At 46.9% G+C, this 18,195-nt stretch overlaps 1 protein-coding gene across 3 annotated transcripts; it reads left to right on the forward strand.

Annotated features, from left to right (window-relative positions):
- Positions 1–460: 460 nt before the first annotated feature.
- Ankrd34b (ankyrin repeat domain 34B) lies at positions 461–14,946 on the forward strand. 3 transcript variants are annotated; one of them, XM_036207315.1, is made up of 5 exons: positions 461–777; positions 1,662–1,804; positions 3,411–3,493; positions 7,468–7,526; positions 13,000–14,946. In XM_036207315.1, the coding sequence occupies exon 5, from the start codon at positions 13,023–13,025 to the stop codon at positions 14,550–14,552; it is 1,530 nt and encodes a 509-aa protein (XP_036063208.1). In that variant the 5' UTR covers positions 461–777; positions 1,662–1,804; positions 3,411–3,493; positions 7,468–7,526; positions 13,000–13,022; the 3' UTR covers positions 14,553–14,946. The 3 variants fall into 3 exon arrangements, with proteins under 3 accessions (XP_036063208.1, XP_036063209.1, XP_036063210.1); XM_036207316.1 differs by having other exon boundaries at positions 1,662–1,768; XM_036207317.1 differs by lacking the exons at positions 461–777; positions 1,662–1,804 and adding an exon at positions 1,819–1,919.
- The last annotated feature ends 3,249 nt before the right edge of the window (positions 14,947–18,195 follow it).

An 18,195-nucleotide genomic window follows, 5' to 3' on the forward strand; every position in this document is an offset into this window, starting at 1 on the left:
TTCAAGATATATGAAGAGCTGAAACAAGTTCATCTACTTACTTTCCTTTTTTCTTGATGTCTCCGTGGGGTTTAATACCTCAATTTTATTTTGCAAAATGTTGTTAGCTGTTCTATTAAGCCTTAATCAGAGTATAATGGAGTTATAAATTTATAAAAAATAAAAACAAAACAGTTGCTCCCACAAACACTCAGTCTTGAAGTGAGGCTCTGGCTTTACCTGAAGTGGGAGAACGGAGCGAGGAGAGGGACCCGCGAAAGCTGAGTCTCAAGACCAACAGGATGGATACGAGATGGGAGGGAACGTGGACGCAGACCCGGACCAGGGGCACCCAGGGCCATCTTCATCGGGCCACACTGTGCTTCTGCCCCTCCCGCCAGTGACAGCTGTCTACGCTCAGCAGCCTGGAGGGGAGACGGGGCGGGGCTTAGGCGCGAAGGCGGAGCCTCGGAGAGCATCTTCTGGCCCCCGGGGCCTGGACTGGCCCGCCGCCCCCACCTGCAGCGCGGCGGAGCGCGGGCGCGTCACTCCCAGCGGAAGCGCCAGCCCCGCGTCTGGCGAGGTGCGCGCCTCGCGGCTCCCGCTCCAGAGCTTCGTGGCCCGCCTGTGTCTGCAGAGCAGGGGCGGGGGCCCCGGTGGCACCGACTGGGGACCGAGATCAAAGTAGCCGCCCAATCGTAGACAGTCTCCCCCCCACCCCCCAGCTCGGACGGCGCGTCGGGACGGGAGCCGAGCGGCCAGGTGAAGGACCACTGCGGATCCGACAGCGCGTCCCAGGTCAGTCCGCCCGCTGCACTTGGGGAAACTTTGGGATGCGGTGGCGGCTGCGAGAGGAGGGCACTGAGGGTCGCGAGGCCGCGTGGCCTCGGTGCGCCCCGGGAACCGGTACCTGCCGCGCATCTGGCACCGCAGCTGCCGGGGCGGGGACCGAGCCCCTGCTACCGCCGACCATCGCGGGCCACCGAGGGCTAGCTGGCTTCAGGGGCCTCCCGGGAGCCTCCGGCTCGCCCGCGCCCAAGCCGCGCGCCTCCGGGTCCCCGCGGGTCCCCAGCTCCGGTTGGCGGCTCGCTCCCGGACCCCGCGGGGCTGCGGATTCCGCCGTCTTCGGGCCTCGCGGCGCGGGCGGAGCGACCCGGGGCCCAGGGCTGCGGGGTGGCGGCCCCGCGGCGGGAGCGGCGCGCGCTCGGCCGGTGGAGCGCGCGGGTCGCGGGGTCCGGCTGGAGCGCGTGGCCGCAGGTGCCCGTGGCCGCTGGGCAGCGGAGGTGAGGAGCGCGGGGCTGGGGCCGCGCAGCCGATTGCAACCTCGGGCTGCAGAAACCAGGGTCGCTGGATGGGCAGTCCCGTCCGCGTGGCTCCCGGGCGTGCACAGCCTTGGCACCCGGCATCCAGACCCCCCTCAGCGGAGAGCGGGTTGCAGAGCGGCGCCTGCCCGGGCGGAGGACCAGTGCTGCCCGCTCTGACACGCCATCTCCCCGGCGAGGGCGGGGTGCTAGACTGGCGGGGCTGCGCGGGGACCCCTGCCTAGGGTCTCCTGGCCCAAGTCCTTTTCGCGGACAGTTGCCTGCCCTGGCTTGGAGTGGAGGCGACGAGATGAGCACCCCGCCCCCATCCGCGCCCCAGCGCTGTCGCCCCAGTCACCTTCCTTTGCCCTTCTCCGACAGCACCTTGGACTTGCTCCCTCCCGAACTGGGGAAAATCTGAGGAAACCAGGCAGGGACCTTGGAGACGCCACCTGCATACTCAACAGCCTGGACCTCCAGTCATCTTGGTACCTCGCTGCTTCCCAGACACTTTGGAGGGGCAGGTTTGCCATTTCTACCCCCATCCCTACCCCATCCCCCGTCTCTGTCTCTACGGAGGAAGGGAATCTTCTGAGAGAAGTTGGGGTCTAGCCCCAGAGCCCGAGGAGCGGCTCTTAGGTAACTAAAAGACACCCTAGCTTTGTAGCTTTGTGAGGGAAACAAACCTTATCAACTAACTCCTTCCCTTGGTCAGTTTCTGAATATTTCTTAGAAGCCTGGAGACCAAGGAAGCCGACTTTTCCTGGCCAGTTACTGCACCCTTTGCTTGGCTCCGACTCTCTCCTTCCTGGGAAGAGATACATTTTGCTTATGACCTCTGGCTGGCCTTGTTCCAATCACTGCCTGGCCTTGGACTGCCCATCAGGACTGTGATTTTTTTTTAAGACCTGGTTGGGTCTTTTAAAAAAGGAAAGGAAAGGCTGCAAGCCTCCAGTCCTAGATGGCTCTAACTCGGGGTTTGCACTCTTCTCTAGAACCTGTGGGCTCCCTATTCCCCCTTTGGGCTGTAGCAGCACCTCTGCCCTTCACTTCCGCAAGAAAATTGATTGTCAATCCTCTTGGGGATGATGATGGAGGCATCCCTGTGTGAGCAGATGCAGGATTTGGAAGCAATCAGGAAACAAACAAGAATGAGGAATGTTTTTAAAAAGCTCACATGATTCTGGGACTAAGAAAAGATGGAGATGCCACTGGTCTATGAAACTTGGCCTCTCCTTGACAGGTCGAACCAGACCAGGGGTCTCACATATGCAGGACCTATATTGGGTGATGCGTATTTGGAACCTAGTCCTTACTAAATTACAAAGCTGTAAATGCTTTCCGAATTTCAAAGTCCCCACAATCATCTTCTGTAATGTAGATATTGACACCACCCCCACCCCCCACCCCCATACACACACCTTAGGAACAATACCCACAAAACTGGTAACTTTGAGAGCCCAGGTTCACTGCCACCTCTTCCACATCAGGACAGGAGCTAGGACAATGGAAAGAAGGACCATTTTGAGCTTTAGAGTCATATGCCCACTTTACAGCTCCATAGCCAGACAACTGATTTATAAGAGGAAGCATAATGAACAGAAAGCTGGGGTGGTGCGAGGTCAAAGGTGACAAGAGGAATCATCTCCAAGATGGCTTTCCAAGCATGCCAGGCTTTCAGCATGTTGGATACCCTACAGATCAGGTACCCCAAACTGGGCTCTGCCTTGGGAAGCCTGTCATCTAAGAATCAGGGAGATATTGAGTACACAGAAGCTGGTATGTAACTCAGGGCAGGCAGATAATAGGAATTGACCTTGAGAGGTTGCCATCACCTTTCCTTCTCTCTGGAACGAAAACGTGGCCTGGACCAGATGATCACCAAGGCCCCACCAACGCTAGCAGTCCTTGTGTGGTGGGCTTGCCCACAAACAGACTCGAGCTAGGTTGCTGTGCGTGGGATCCATTCCAGGCTCATTTACAAACTCGTAGTCGGTGAAATGTGATAAACCGAACAGTGTAGGGATTTCTAAACAAGGAATTAAAAGACTCGACTCCAAATGGGAGAGATGCAGGCAACAAATTGTCAGTGTTTATGTGCCTCTGAATAGCTTTGATTTCCTTCGGTAGGCGCTGACAGCTGGCTGACGGAAAGCTCGCCCAGGGAGAGAAGAGACAAAATTCAAGTATGAAACTAGGAATAATGTTTTCAGGTAACTTTCTATTTCCATTCGGAGTGGGTGTCTGGGATGGTGAGTGCAGTGATGGTTTGAATTGCTCCATTTACCCACAGATATTTTTCCCCAAGGGCTCCTGATTCTAAAATGTCATGCTTTGCCTCTGCCTTGCATCGCTGGGGACCCCAGCATTCAGCCTGCAGACCCCCTCTGTTCTCACTACCTGCTGCTCCATTATCTGGGGTCTTTCTGATCTATTTGTTCAGATGGTCAGTTTTGGGTTTCTTGCCCCAGAAACTGCTCGTCAGCTGCTGGAGGTGGGGGCAGCATCTGGAAGCCCAGGTGCTCTGTCCACAGACTTTCAAACTACCTTGTTCTTTGCCCTTTGCCTCACTGACAATTTGTGTGATACCTGGGACTACCAGGACCTATAGTTCAAGGGTCATATATACCAGTGGCTCTTCACATGACAGCTTCCGTCACTCTGCCAGGTCCTCTCTCTTTGCAAAGCTTATTTCAATTTTTTTCACTTGATAATAAGTTTCCTCCAGTTGTCTTTATTCTTGGGAGTGTATACCTTTTGGCCTTAAAAAAAAAAAAGGTAAATACATTTTGAGTGGAAGCTTACCAGCAGAGAAAGGTAGTGAAAGAATGCAGCAAGTACACAGTGATGCATTCTAACTAGAGTTACAGACTTCTAGTTTTAACAAGGAGTTGGGCTGGAGCGATGGCTCAGTAGTTAAGGGCACCAGCTGCTCTTCCAAAGGTCCCAGATTTGATTCACATAACCCACATAGCCCCTCACAACCACCTGTGACTCTAGGGCCAGGGAACCTGAGTTCTGGTGTCTGAGAGAACCAGCATAGACATACATGCAGACAAACATTCATACACATAAAATGAAAATTTAAAAAGAAATAAAATAGAAAAGGGGTTTACACAACTATTTAATAATTAAGACCTAATAATGGAAGGACCCATAAGGAAAATCTAGTAAGTCCTTACTAGATTCCACTCAATCCGATGAAACATTACTGACGAAGTAAAAATGTCATTTACAATAGTCCAAGGACAACCTTGTTTCATTTCTCAGGCACTGTCTGTTTTGTGGCATGTGTGCATGGTGTGTGTGTGTGTGTGTGTGTGTGTGTGTGTGTGTGTGTGTGTTGGCCAGAGTTGAGGCTGGATGTCTTCCTCAGCTGCTTGCCACCTTTCTTTTTAATGGAGGCTCTCACTGAACTTAGAGCTCACTGATTTAGCTAGTTTAGCTACCCAGCATGCTCCGGGAGGGGGCTGGGGGTCTCCTGTCCTCACTTTCCATGTGCTGGAATTACAGCTGGCACCATATCTACCCTACATTTATGTGGGTGCTGGGGATCTAAACTCTGGTCCTCACACTTGCATGGTAAGTGCTTTATGGACTAAGACATCTTCCTAGCCTTTACCATTTTTTTTTTTGGAAAGAGTCTTTCTCTAATTGGGAACTCAACACCAGGTGGGCTTGGCTGACTGGTCAGGGAGGCCCAGGGACCTATCTATTTCTGCTTCTCGAGTGCTGAAGCTACAGGCATGCGCCATCATGTCCCCATTTCTTTTAGCATGGGTTCTGGAAGTCAAACTCAGGTCCTCATGCTCACAAAGTAAGTGCTTTATCCACCAAGCCATCTCCCCCCATCTCTGCCATTTTAAAAAGCTTTGGATTTGGTATGTGCTAAAAAGAGGCTCAAATCTGAGATCAATTCCTTGAAAAGAAGAATGAGTCAAGTAGAAGGCTAAGTAGGAGAACCCCCTGCTGCCTTCCAGGTCCATGTCCACACAGCATAAATATGATGACTGTCATTCCACACACGGTCATCGTTTTTTCTCTGTCCTGCCAGCCAGCTCCAAATAATGACGCAGAGAGACTTCTTATTAACTATGAAAGCTCGGCTTTAGCTTAGGCTTGTTCCTAACTAGCTCTTAGAACTTAAATTAACCCGTTTCCACCCACCTTCATGCTGCCACATGACTCACGGCTTTTACCTCTGCATGTCCTGTTTCCTCTGCATCGGGCCCATGACCCTGCCTTTCTTCCTCTCCAAGTCCTCTCTGCCCCCAGAAGTCCCGCCTAACCTCTTCCTGCCTAGCTGAGGACCATTCAGCTCTTTATTAGACCTATCACAGTGACAAGTCTTCACACAGTATAAAGCAATGTTCCGCAACAACAGATGGATGAAGTCAACACCCCCAAGAAGCCAAGGCTTGCCTAGGGCTTACAGCTCACGTGGGAAAATTAGGATCCCATTCTGCATCTGCCTGACTCTGAATCTGCTCTGAACTGTGACTTGCATGGAAGCCAAATGATACCGGGGGAGGGTCAGGAAAGGAGACTCGCAAAGGGGCTGACTGACCGTCCACATGGTGTTAGCCCTGCAGGGTGGGTTTCCTCCCACAGGAGGACAGATCATTCTAGGCAAGAGAAGTGGTCTCCATCAAACGCCCAGAGAAGAGCAAATCAGATTCACATGTCAGCACTTGTGCATTACGGCTTGATCTGGCAAGATGAAAGAACTCCCTGAAAGAGGGTGAAGGCCTAAAGACAGGGCTGTTTAACTAAAGCACTGACTACAAAATGAGGTGCTGGCAGCCTTGTCAGAACCTCTCGGGAATGAATTATCGGACAATCTTATTCTTAAAAAGTTGAAGTTTCAACAGTCTGAGAATGGCCCCACCATTAAAATGTGAGCGAACTCAGAAGCCATTATAGCATACGGAAGCACAGATCTACGGTGTACACACTCTGGAAACTGAGGCAGAAAGACTGCTGGAGCCCAGGCATTCAGGCCAGGGCCTGAACAACCTGGCATAATTTCAAGGGCTGGGGAGCTAGCTCGGTCAGTTAAGTACTTGCCATGTGAATTTGAGGACCTGAGTTTGGTCTCCAGCCTCCACGTAAGTGGTGCACACTTGTAATCCCAGCACTGGGGAAGCAGAGTCAGCCAGATCCATGAGCTGCCTAGCCAGCCAAACAGCCTTAACGGAGACCCTTGGGTCCTGGTGAGAGACCTTATCTCAAATAACAAGGTGGGGAGCTCCTGAAGGACACTGGAGATTGACTTCGGGCTACACACAGGCATACCCCGACATCAGTGAGCATGTGCCTACGTCCACACATAACAATGATGTAAAGACAGAATTCATTCCAGAGAAAGGTAGGCCTCCTGAACTCTTTTTTGCTAGATAATTCTCCAGGCCTCAGGAGAGAAGGCTTGACATTATCTACATAACAAATACAGGAGGCAGCCAGTTAGTACTCAACTTCCCTGCAGTTCACAACATCCCCGTTTCTGTAGGATGGAGAAGAGGCCACTGCCCCTCTCGGACATCCCAGCCTCCAGTTTGTTACCAGTTCCCTCTCTTGGAGACTCCTGATAAGTGCTTAGGGTTAATGTTGTAGAGAAGGGCTTTACATGAGGGGTGTGTGTGTGTGTGTGTGTGTGTGTGTGTGTGTATGTTTGTGTGTGAAAGTAACCTAAAGTCTTTCCATCTTTCCACACTTAAAGGTTCTTAAGAATGAGAGTAACCAGATAAGACTCCTAATTCTAGAACCCATAGGAAAGTGTAATATTGAAAGTCAAAGCAAGGCATGGTGGTGCATACCTTGAATCCCAGCACTCTGTGAGTTCGAGGCCCAGCCTGGTCTACACAGTATACATAGTGAGTTCCAGGACAGCCAAATCTACATAGTGAGACCTTGTCTGGAAAAAAAAAGTCAGAACATGGTAACTTGTTCTTATTTCAGTGTCTCTCAAACATGACTTTGATTTAAGGATTTTTTTTTAACTTTTTTTTTTTTTGTGGTTGCTACTGTATCATTTCTTTGCTTGGAGTTACTAAGTGGTTTCTGTATTTGGTATTATGTTCCAATGCCTCCTAGTTTCTTTGCATAGTAAACCCATTTGTATTTGAAAACTGCAAAGAAGTGGTTTCTTTGGTGTTCTCATGTGAACTTTCAAATGCTTTGCTTCCAGAATAGACCTGCGAATTGGGACCCACACTGCCACCCTAAGTCCTGCATCCCAAGCTTCAGGTATGTTTTGGTGGTAGAATAGCTTTTATAGACTGTAATGATAGGGGCATAAAACCAAAGCATTTCCTTTCCTCCCTGAGTGCTTAGCTGTGTATCATGAATGATGTCAAAATGGAGGCAGCTGGGTTTGGAGTCCTGCCTTTTATGAGCTTATTCATGGCAATGCCAATGGAACACTCGGCAACAAATACTATTAATAATGCCATGAGAACTGAACTGAGTTGTGCCAGGAAGGCCTCGTATGACCTACCTTCGTATATGCTGACCTTTCCGATCTCCAGGCTCCTATAATGCTGAGTGGTGCTGTATGGAAGAGCGTGTGGAAATGTACTGTTTAAAGAACGACAGAGGCCTCTAAATGCAGCACCCAAGCTAGAAAATGGAAAAAGCATCCCTGGGACTTTAGAGGTCTCCTGGTCACTCTCCCGGATCACACAGTTTCCCCTCCTCTACCAATAGCCACTTTCCCTTTGGATGCTAGTCATACCTTTCACGGTTGTCCCACTGACTGCTAAGAAAACATAACTAACTAGTCAGCAAGCACAACTCTAGACGGAGTAAGGGTGATTAGTTGACTGTAGGTGGTGAATCTCAGAAGATAAGCCGCCTGGTGACTGCTTACAGGAACCCCTGGGCAGGGTCAGGAATGAGTCCTAGGATCCATGGGGCTCATCACAACATGGTCTCTAGCCTAGACATGGTGCAGCGCAGTGACTGACTGGGGTTTTTCAGCCCTCCCCCTCATCAAGCCCACCAGGACTTAGCCCTAGGACTACGTCAGAGCTGAGTGAAGAGCAGAGCCACAGAGTCAGGACAGGAGGGGACGTAAGTGCCAGGACACAGCAAACAGAGACAAGAACCGAAGCCAGGCTGCTTCGGTTCACAGATGGAGCATGGTAGGGTGACCGCACCGAGGATGCCTGTGCACACCCACCCACCTGGCAGGCCCCTCCAGCATTTTCTGGGGACTTGCGGTGCCTCTCTTCCATGGTCTTCAGCGTCTGTATTCTACGAGCGCTGTTTTTCTTGTTTACCATTTCATCTTGGTAGATTCTTTCCTTCGGTTAATCCTTGAGAGTTATGTCCCAATTCTTGCCTGGAGGTTTGGCTAAATATAGAATTCTAAGCAGAGGGTCATTTCTCCTTCGGATATTTAAAGACACTTCTGCATTGGGTCTCATTTGCTATTGTACCTGGATCTAAATTCAAGTTTGATCTCTTGGGATGTAACCTATCCCCACACCCAAGGGCCCCTTCCCTTCCCCTGCCATCGAGACTGTAGAATCCTCTAGTTTGTCCTCCGGAAGTTCACAGTCACGTGTATGGGTATGCACTGTTTTGTTCACAATGCAATGCTCCGATTAGGTCTTTTTGATTTGATAAGTCTTTATCCCTTCCCCCCACTTTAGATGATGATTTCTTCTTGTGCTCCCCTTTTGATATAGTTTCCTTGCTGGCGCTGTGATAAAATATTCCTACCAAAAGCAAGTTGGGTTGGAGAGGCTTTGTTTGGCTCGCAATTCCAGCTCACAGTCAGTCATTGAGGGAAGACAGGGCAGGGACTCACGGCAGTAAGTATGGAGGAATTGCCTGCTGGCTTGTTCTCTGGCTTGCTCACAGGTTCGCTGTAGGCTAGCTTTCTCATACATCCCAGGACCATCTGCTTAGCAATGGTAAGGTCCACAGCACACTGAGGCCTTCTTCATCGGTTGCTAATCAAGACATTTGCCCAGAGGCATGCCCACAGGGCAGATTGACCTAGGCAGCTCCTAAATCAAGTCTTTCTTCTCAGGGGACTCCAGGCTGTCAAGTGGACAGTTGAGGCTAAGCAGGACACTACTCTACCACTTTTTCTTGGTCGAAATATTATTTGGATGTTGGAGTTCCTGGACTCGGATCTCTGGTTGTATTTTCTTTCTTTTCCTGTTGTTGTTGTTGTTTGTTTGTTTTGTGAGACAAGGTCTCTCAGCGAGGCTGTCCTTGAACTTCTGGCCCTCTTGCTTCCACTTGCCAAGTGCTGGGATCACAGGCAGGTGCCATGAAGCCCAACCCTTTCCTTTTCTTTTCTTTTCCTTTCTTTTCTTTTCTTTTCTTTTCACAAAATCCACTGTGTTGGAGGGTCTCATCATCACTGCCATCCACATTTTCTATTGCCTTTTTTTCGTTTGTTTTTATGTGCATTGGTGCTCCACCTGCACATATGTCTGTGAGAGTGTCAGATCTTAGAGTTACAGACAGTTGTGAGCTACCATGCAGGTTCTGAGAATTGAACCCGGGTCCTCTGGAAGAGCAGTCAGTGGTCTTAACTGCAGAGCCATCTCTCCAGCCCCCTTCTATTGACTTCTGCAGGCTTCTCTCATGTTCTTTTGAGATTTCATGGTCTCCGAATACCGTTCGCAGACTCTTACCTCACACATACGACGACTCTTACTCCTTCGAGGATACTGAGTTTTTGAAGTTTTTGTTTTCCTGACTACTCTCTTTTCCTCCCGTTTACCTTTCTCTGTTTGTCCTGGCCTCTGTCTTTAATGCAGGAAGACTTTTCATTTGCTTTTCGGTTTTTATTTAAACTATTGGCTCTTGACTAAAGGACCCAGAGCATAGGGGTAACACTTGTCCCCTGGGAGCCTCACTGTGGAATGCTCTGGGGGCATGTGAAGTCCTGTGGTATTCGCTCAGGCAGGCCCAGCTGTTGAATAAAGACCTGAGCAGCTTTCTTCTGAGGGGTCAGGTGTTGCTGACCATCTCTCTGCAGCTGCTCAGGAGGGTGGGATAGACTTCAGCTCTTTTCAAACAGTGGCCACTAAAAATCACTTACTTATTGTCAGTCCAAAGACCCTCTGCTTTACCGTTGTCAGAGAACAGAACTCTGGATGGCCCCAGGGTGGAGGCAGGGCACTGGTCTATCACTGGTGGTCTGGAGTTGGAAGGACCACCCACTGTCCACATTTCCCAAGCTTTCACATGCCAGCAGCATCAATCAGGGATCTCGGTGGAGGCGGGCTTGACGTCATGGGATGGAGTCTCAGACTCAGGGTATGTGATAGGCTTTCTGCTGCTGGCCGAGGTAGGACCCACCTGAGCAGTGAAGGCTTTGCCTGCTCTCTAACATCTTTTGACCTGCCCCTCCTAATTTGGAAATCCCAATTCTAAAGCTCCCTGCTTTAAAGATTCTTTGTTGTGCATGGGGTTAGTTCTTAGCTTTCTCAGCCTGGCTCCTCTGCTTTAGGGCTTCCACAGTGCTCTTGTTTTCTCTCTGGCTTTGTGAGTGTATGTCTTTTGAAAAACTAGTTAGTTTTGGGAGATTTCAGGAGGGAGCAAAATGAGTTATGAGCATTTTGCCACGTAAGCCCTAACCCTGGCCATCTGCTGCGGTAGTGCCGGAGTTGGGTTCTGCCAATGTAAACAGAGTCTCATCACAGAGAATTGGAGTTCAGGCTTCAGCCTTCCTCTGTTGGCCTGCAGAAGTCTCTTTTTAAAAAATTTAATGCTAATTTAAAAAGTGTTTATTATTATTGTGTGTGTGATATATGGTAGATACATCCCATGATGCATATATGGAGGCCGGAAGACAACTTTCTAGAGTTGATTCTCTCTTTCTCCCTGTACGTAGGTTCTTGGGATCCAACCCAGGTCTTCCAGCTTGTACAACAAGCAACTTTACCTATTAAGCCTTCTCTTCGGGCCCCTTGTTTTGTTTGTTTGTTTATTTATTGGTTGATTTATTGATTGATGCTAGGGACAGAGCTGAGGCCCTTTCATGTGCTAAGCAAATGCTCTACCACTGAACTACACCTCTAGCTCAACCTGCTAAATTCTTACATGGACTCCAAAAGAAGCTCCAGTGTCTGGCTCATTTTTGTCCCTAAATCCTTAAAGTGTTTGAAGCTCATGAATCTTACAGTAACTATCTCTGTGCAGCATCTTCCACAGTCTCCATGAGCTCCTCAGGATGGGCTGGTATCTCTGCAGCTCTGCCCAGTGCCTATCAGGAACACAGATGTCAATAATGAATTTGTTTCTGCCCATGCTTACTTTGTCTTGTCCTTCTTCACTCTCTGCTCTCTTCCTTCTAGAAAAGACAAGTGTGTTAACCACCTGTCCTACTATCAAACAGAAATTCAGGTCCCATAATCTTGGTTCTAATTATTTATTTTTGAGACAGGATCCCACTCTGTGGCTCCCACACTGGTCTTAAACATGTAGAGCAAGCTGACCTCAAACTCATGGTGGTCTTCCTGCCTAAACCTCTCAAATACCAGGATTTCAAGAGTGATTCACCATGCTGGGAGTCATAATCTTAAATTGAAAAAGGAACAATTGGTCAGTTTACTACACTAGGTTGACAATGCATAGAAATGAACAGCCATATTGGTCTAGAAATGTTCCTACTTTTTGTTGTTCAAGGATAATCCACTGTATGAAATGGGGAGAGTCTTATCTATGCGGGCTTAGTTACAGCAATTAATAAAATATGCTCTAAATAATGGAAAAAGCCAGTGACTAGTAGGAACAACATTTTTCAAAAAATTGTTCAGATTATATCTACATGTTATACAAATCGCATTTATAATATAATCTGATCTTTGTCTTCTATTGTAAGCACAAGCGAAAGACAAATTTCCTCTTAGCTAATATAAAGTGGTAATTATTGCCCCCATAATGAAATTATCTATTGAGGGAGTCTGAATCTGAGATATCTAAATAAATCAAACATGTATTTTTAGTGTCAATGGAAAAACATTAAATGTTTATAAAGCCTGTGTGGCTCCTTTTAAAGTTCTTTTTCTTAATTTTACTGTTTTTATTTTATGTGTATACGTACATGCATGTTTTGCCTGCCTGTATGTCTGAGTACCACTTGTATGCTGGGTGCCTGAGGAGGGCAGAAGAAGGTATCAGATCCCCTGAAACTGGTATCACAGTTTTGAGTTACCAGGTGGCTGCTGGAAATTGAACCTGGACGCTTTGAAAGAGCAGCCAGTGCTCTTAATGACTGAGCCATCTCTCCAGTTTCTTTAACAAGTTAAAACACTTTCTTTAGGGTTTATTTTATTCAGATGTGTGTGGTTTATGCATTGGGGTGGGGGGGGATGCACGGACCCGTGTTCTTGGACTAGTGAACTCACAAGTGGAATTTAGGGCAGGGTCTTACACCCTTGAGACAGACTCTCTCACTAAACTCACCTTTGCGGCTGGACTAGCTGGTCAGGGAGATCCTGGAATCTACCTTTCTCTCTGACCTTAATGCCATGCCAGGCTTTTTCCTGAGGTGCTGGCGTAGAACTCGGGTCCTCTTGCTTACACAGCCAGCCCTTTTTCCCACTGAACCATTTCTCCAGCCCAAATTCACGATTCTGCCCTGCGTCCCTTAATTTCATCTATGTCCCTTCCGTACATATTTCAGAAATAGACTAAATGAATACAAGTTGGACATCGAGCCTGATTGATCTTCGTCTTCTTTGATAACCAGGTATTGATTTCTGACTTTTGAAGATGGACGAAGGCACAGAAGTTTCAACGGACGGAAATTCCTTGATCAAAGCCGTCCATCAGAGCCGGCTGCGCCTCACGAGACTTTTGCTAGAAGGCGGTGCCTACATCAACGAGAGCAATGACCGTGGAGAAACACCTTTAATGATTGCTTGTAAGACCAAACACATCGACCAGCAGAGCGTCGGGAGAGCCAAGATGGTTAAATACCTTCTGGAGAACAGCGCCGACCCCAACATCCAGGACAAATCTGGGAAAAGCGCTCTGATGCACGCATGCTTAGAAAAAGCTGGCCCGGAGGTGGTTTCCTTGCTCCTCAAGAGTGGGGCGGACCTCAGCCTGCAGGACCATTCTGGCTACTCGGCTCTGGTTTATGCTATAAATGCAGAAGACAGAGATACCCTGAAAGTCCTCCTTAGTGCTTGCCAGGCTAAAGGAAAAGAGGTCATTATCATAACGACAGCAAAGTCGCCCTCTGGGAGGCACACCACCCAGCAATACCTCAACATGCCTCCGGCAGACATGGATGGGAGCCATCCGCCAGCCACGCCTTCAGAAATTGACATCAAAACAGCCTCGTTACCACTCTCATATTCTTCAGAGACGGACCTGACACTTTTTGGCTTTAAAGATAAGGAGTTTTCTGGAAGCAGTGATAATACCTGGGACCCAGACTCTCCTAAGCGGAAGCCTGTGATGACCGCTAATGGGCCCAAGCTATCCCAGGCTGGTTCAGCCTGGATCAAGAGTACCCCATCACTAAAGCACCAGGCCAGAGTGGCCTCCTTGCAAGAGGAGCTCCAAGATATCACTCCAGAGGAAGAAATAACCTACAAAACCAGCGCACTGGCGCTTTCTAAGCGGTTCATCACCAGGCACCAGAGCATTGACGTGAAAGACACGGCGCACTTGCTCAGAGCCTTTGACCAGGTCAACTCACGGAAGATGTCGTATGATGAAATGAATTACCATCCTTTGTTTCCAGAAGGCAACCAGCCATGCACGGAAATTCCCACTGACCAGGACTCAGACTCCAACCAAGCTCTCTTTACCTCCACTTTAAAAAGCATCGTCCAAAAGCGAAACTCGGGAGCCAATCACTATAGCTCTGATTCTCAGCTCTCAGAGGGGGTTACCCCTCCAAACTTAGAAGATGGCAAAGCTGGAAAGAAAAAGATCTTCGCACCATCTCCTTCCTTGCTAACAGGGTCTAAAGAATTAATGGAGACTGTCCCTCCAGGTCCCCTGAGCAGGAGGAATCATGCAGTCTTAGAAAGGCGGGGCTCGGGAGCCTTCCCGGTTGATCATAGCCTCCTGCAGAGCAGACCCGGGTTTCTGCCACCCTTAAATGTAAATCCTCACCCTCCTATCACAGACGTCGGTGTCAACAAGATCTGCAGCCTTCTTTCTTGTGGCCAAAAAGTGCTTGTGCCCACGGTTCCTAGTTTCCCGAAGGAGTTCAAAAGCAAAAAGATGTTGTTAAGAAGGCAGTCACTGCAGACAGAGCAAATTAAGCAATTAGTAAATTTTTAAGAGACGACTAGAAAACACATCGTGTTCAGACGTCTGTATCAGAAAAACAGAGAAGAGATCTTAACTGTATCCTTTTAAGTCTTAGCTAGTGCATCACGGCTAGGCAGATCAAAATATAGTGTATTTTGTATTAGGTACTACTGTGAGCACACCATAATATAGAGCTTCTGAGGAAATCCCAACAAAATGAAAGATGTTTTTCTTAAAACCTCCAGTATTTATCAGCTTTCATGTGGCCCAAGTTTTCCATCTAGACAGAAATCCTCCAAGAAAGAAAGTTGCCTATTCCAGAAATGATTTTCAAAATTTCAGACTGGCTTCATGCTCTATTAAGAAACCATGTTCTCAGGTTGGGGATTTAGCTCAGTGGTAGAGCGCGCTCACCTAGCAAGCACAAGGCCCTGGGTTCGATCCTCAGCTCAAAAAAAAAAAATGTTCTCAAGTTAGTAATTTTGTCAACACTTTATGTCAACCAGGTTGTTTAATTTTCCATGATGCCAAAATCATAGAAGAAAATCAGCAAAGCTAAACCCCAAGAGAAGGATAAACAGGTTCTTTAAAAGTATTGACTCAGGCAGGCTAAAGTCTTATTAAAATCTTTTTAAACATGAAGAAGTAGTTAGAATGAGCAACCACTGTTCATAATGGCTGCTAAATCTGAACCAAAATGGCAGTCGAGGGGGCTGGGGAGATGGCTCATTGGCTGTGCAAGACTGATAACCTGAGTTTGGATTCCCAGAATCCAAGGAACAACTATGCCCAGCAGGGCAAGTTTCCGTAATCCCGGCATTCTCTGTGGGGATCTGAAGGGCAGAGCCAGGAGCCAGGAGAATGTCCAGAAGCTCAGACTAACGCTGAGGTGAAGAGACCCTGCCTCAAACAAGGGGACACGCGTGACTGATGCCCGAAAGTTATCCTCTGACAGCCACGCACCCCTCCTCCCAAACTGGCAGGGCAGAGCAGCAAACCATAGGCCAAATTCTGTTGTTTTTGCATGTGTATTGATTTCAAACGGACTCACCAACCATGTTATCTTATGGAATTATCCCTCATGTTATTTTTGGGTATCTTATCCATAGGTTTCCAATACCAAGCTAATATAAAAATTAAAAAGGATTCACCTTGACTTCCAATTATTCTTGTCTGCCCCAAAGAAACACCCAAAACAGCAGAGAGGAGGGTGCAAAAAGTTTCAGATTGAACGTAAATGGAAATTAAACGCTTGCTTCATTAAAAAAAAAAAAAAAGAAAAAACTGATTAATAGATTAGTTTAGTTTAGCTAAAATTACAAAAGCCAAGTAGAAACTTAATCATAAAATATATTACCGGGTCATTACTAAGCAGTATCTTTATTTCTGATATGTAGTTATTAGACAGTCACATAAAGATATATAAAGATAATGTCCCTGGTGTGACATTTGGATCATCTAGTATTTTAGGGTCTATGAATAGCTTTTAACAAAATACACATTATTATAAGATATTTTAAAAAATGACAATATTACCTACATGACTTCAAAAGCTGGTGTTCAAAGAATTCTTCCTTGCAGCTGTTCTGAAGCAAAGACTAAGTAAAACTGGAAGATCCAAGGTGTGAGTCTAATGACGTCATCTACAGCTTTCTTTCTTTGCCCCAGAGGTGGCTCGATGCCTTTCTTTGTAATTTGATATACGCAATTTAAAATGTACATAGAAATTATTTAATTATTTGTGGCTTTTATTTTAAAAAGTAATTGCAGGCCTTTCCATTTAATGTTTTGAAGAAAATATTAATTACATTAGAAAATATTTTTTATTGAGAAACTAAAACTGTACTGATGTTTGTAAGTAGCCGAATTCCTTTAACAAGTTTTAATATCGTGAAAGGTACTTGACCTCACATTGTAAGGACAGTTTGGAAGGACGTGTAAATAGAGTAAATCATTATCAAGATGGTATCAATAAAGATTTAAAATATCAAGTTGACTAAGTTTTATTTCCCCCTCAAATACTAATAGTAAACATTTCAACATAATTTCAAGAGAAACTGTGCTGTACATGTAATTTAAATAACAAATAAATAAGAATAACTTGTCTTCCCAACATGAAAGCATAATTTAACATGATTAAAACTTTGTTGACCATCATCAGAACTTTGAACCTTCAAGCAATCCTAAGAACATTTTAGATGCTCACGCTGTTAGAGTCTGGGTGCCTGGATGAGTCACCAATATTCTGTATAGGAATCTGTGTGTGTGTGTGCTCATGAGTGTGCATGTGTGAATGTTGATTTTACATTTATATTTGAATTTCATGTAGAGTTTGATTTAACTTAAAGGTCAAATAATACTTCACATACTGGCTTTGCAGGTACCATTCTTAGTTCCTGGTGAGCAGAATTTCCTAGATTATAACTAATATAGAACTAGGGAAGTAGTCATTTAGAGGGGACAAGGCATTGCCCATCCAAAGAAGACAGTGACACCTGCATCATGTGTCCTTAGTGGACAGGCATGGGCCAGGCATGTAGTAACAGAACCCTTTACAAATCTTATTCTGTTCCCTAATAATTCGATTCCTGTATTTGCTTAAAAGAGAGACTGCATTTTTGAGGGTGATTTAAACGTTTCTAGGAATGCCAGAGATAGCAAATAAGTCGGCTGCAGCAGACTTGCCCACCAGCCTTGCCAGGTACAGGTGAATCAGTCAGTCATGAGGAACAAGATAACATCACCTTCAAGAAAACAAATAGAAGCAGATATCACCATGTTAAGCAAAACATGCCAGATTTAGGTTAACATACCTGTTTTGTCATATGGAATCTAGATTTAAATATATACATTTAAATATGGCTATGATATGGAAACATAAGTGGGACTCTTCGGGGGAGGAACAGGAGGAGGTGCTGGGGGGGCTAGATATGAATAGAATATGATATTATCTGCATGAATATATTAATGATATATTAAAATGGAGCTAGCAAGATGGTTCAGTGGGTAAAGTACTTGCTGTGTAGGCATGGAGACGACACATTCAGGACTCACATAAAAGCTAAGCATGGTTATGAGCATGTGTAACCCCCGGAGGCAGAGGCCAGAGGCTGGGGTGTTGTGACCAGCCAAGTAAACAAGTTCCAGGTGTAGTGAGAGGCCTTGTCTCAAAAAATAAAACAGAGAACAATAAAGGAAGGCAGTCAAGGTTGACCTCTAGCACACACACACACACACACACACACACACACACACACACCCCTGTGCAGACATCACATAGATGTTACAATTGTGAAGTAATTCCACCAAGGAACACACCAGCACTTGTAAAGCCAAGCAGAAAGTCTGTGTTGCCAGCTGGTGGCAGCATGGGGAAAATACCCAAATCATGAAGCCCCAAGCCTTACCATTCTTGGCCTTTTATGCACAAACCACCCCCTGGTTGACACACTTTGGTTAGCAAGAACAGTTAGTGAGAAGTGAGACTAGAGGAGTCAAAAAGGTTAGTTAGGAATTTAGGGACTTTGCCGGACCCTGAAACTCTGGACTAGGCCTTTGATGGATGAGGCCTTTGCTCCCGTTTTGACAGCCGTAGGGGCTTGTGTGCTGGGCTGGAAGGTCAGAATAGCGCCGCTAACATGGTGTCAGTTGTGCTAAGGTCTCAGGGCCTGTT

Source organism: Onychomys torridus, chromosome 15 (assembly GCF_903995425.1).
Source record: "Onychomys torridus chromosome 15, mOncTor1.1, whole genome shotgun sequence".
Classification (NCBI taxonomy): Eukaryota; Metazoa; Chordata; class Mammalia; order Rodentia; family Cricetidae; genus Onychomys; species Onychomys torridus.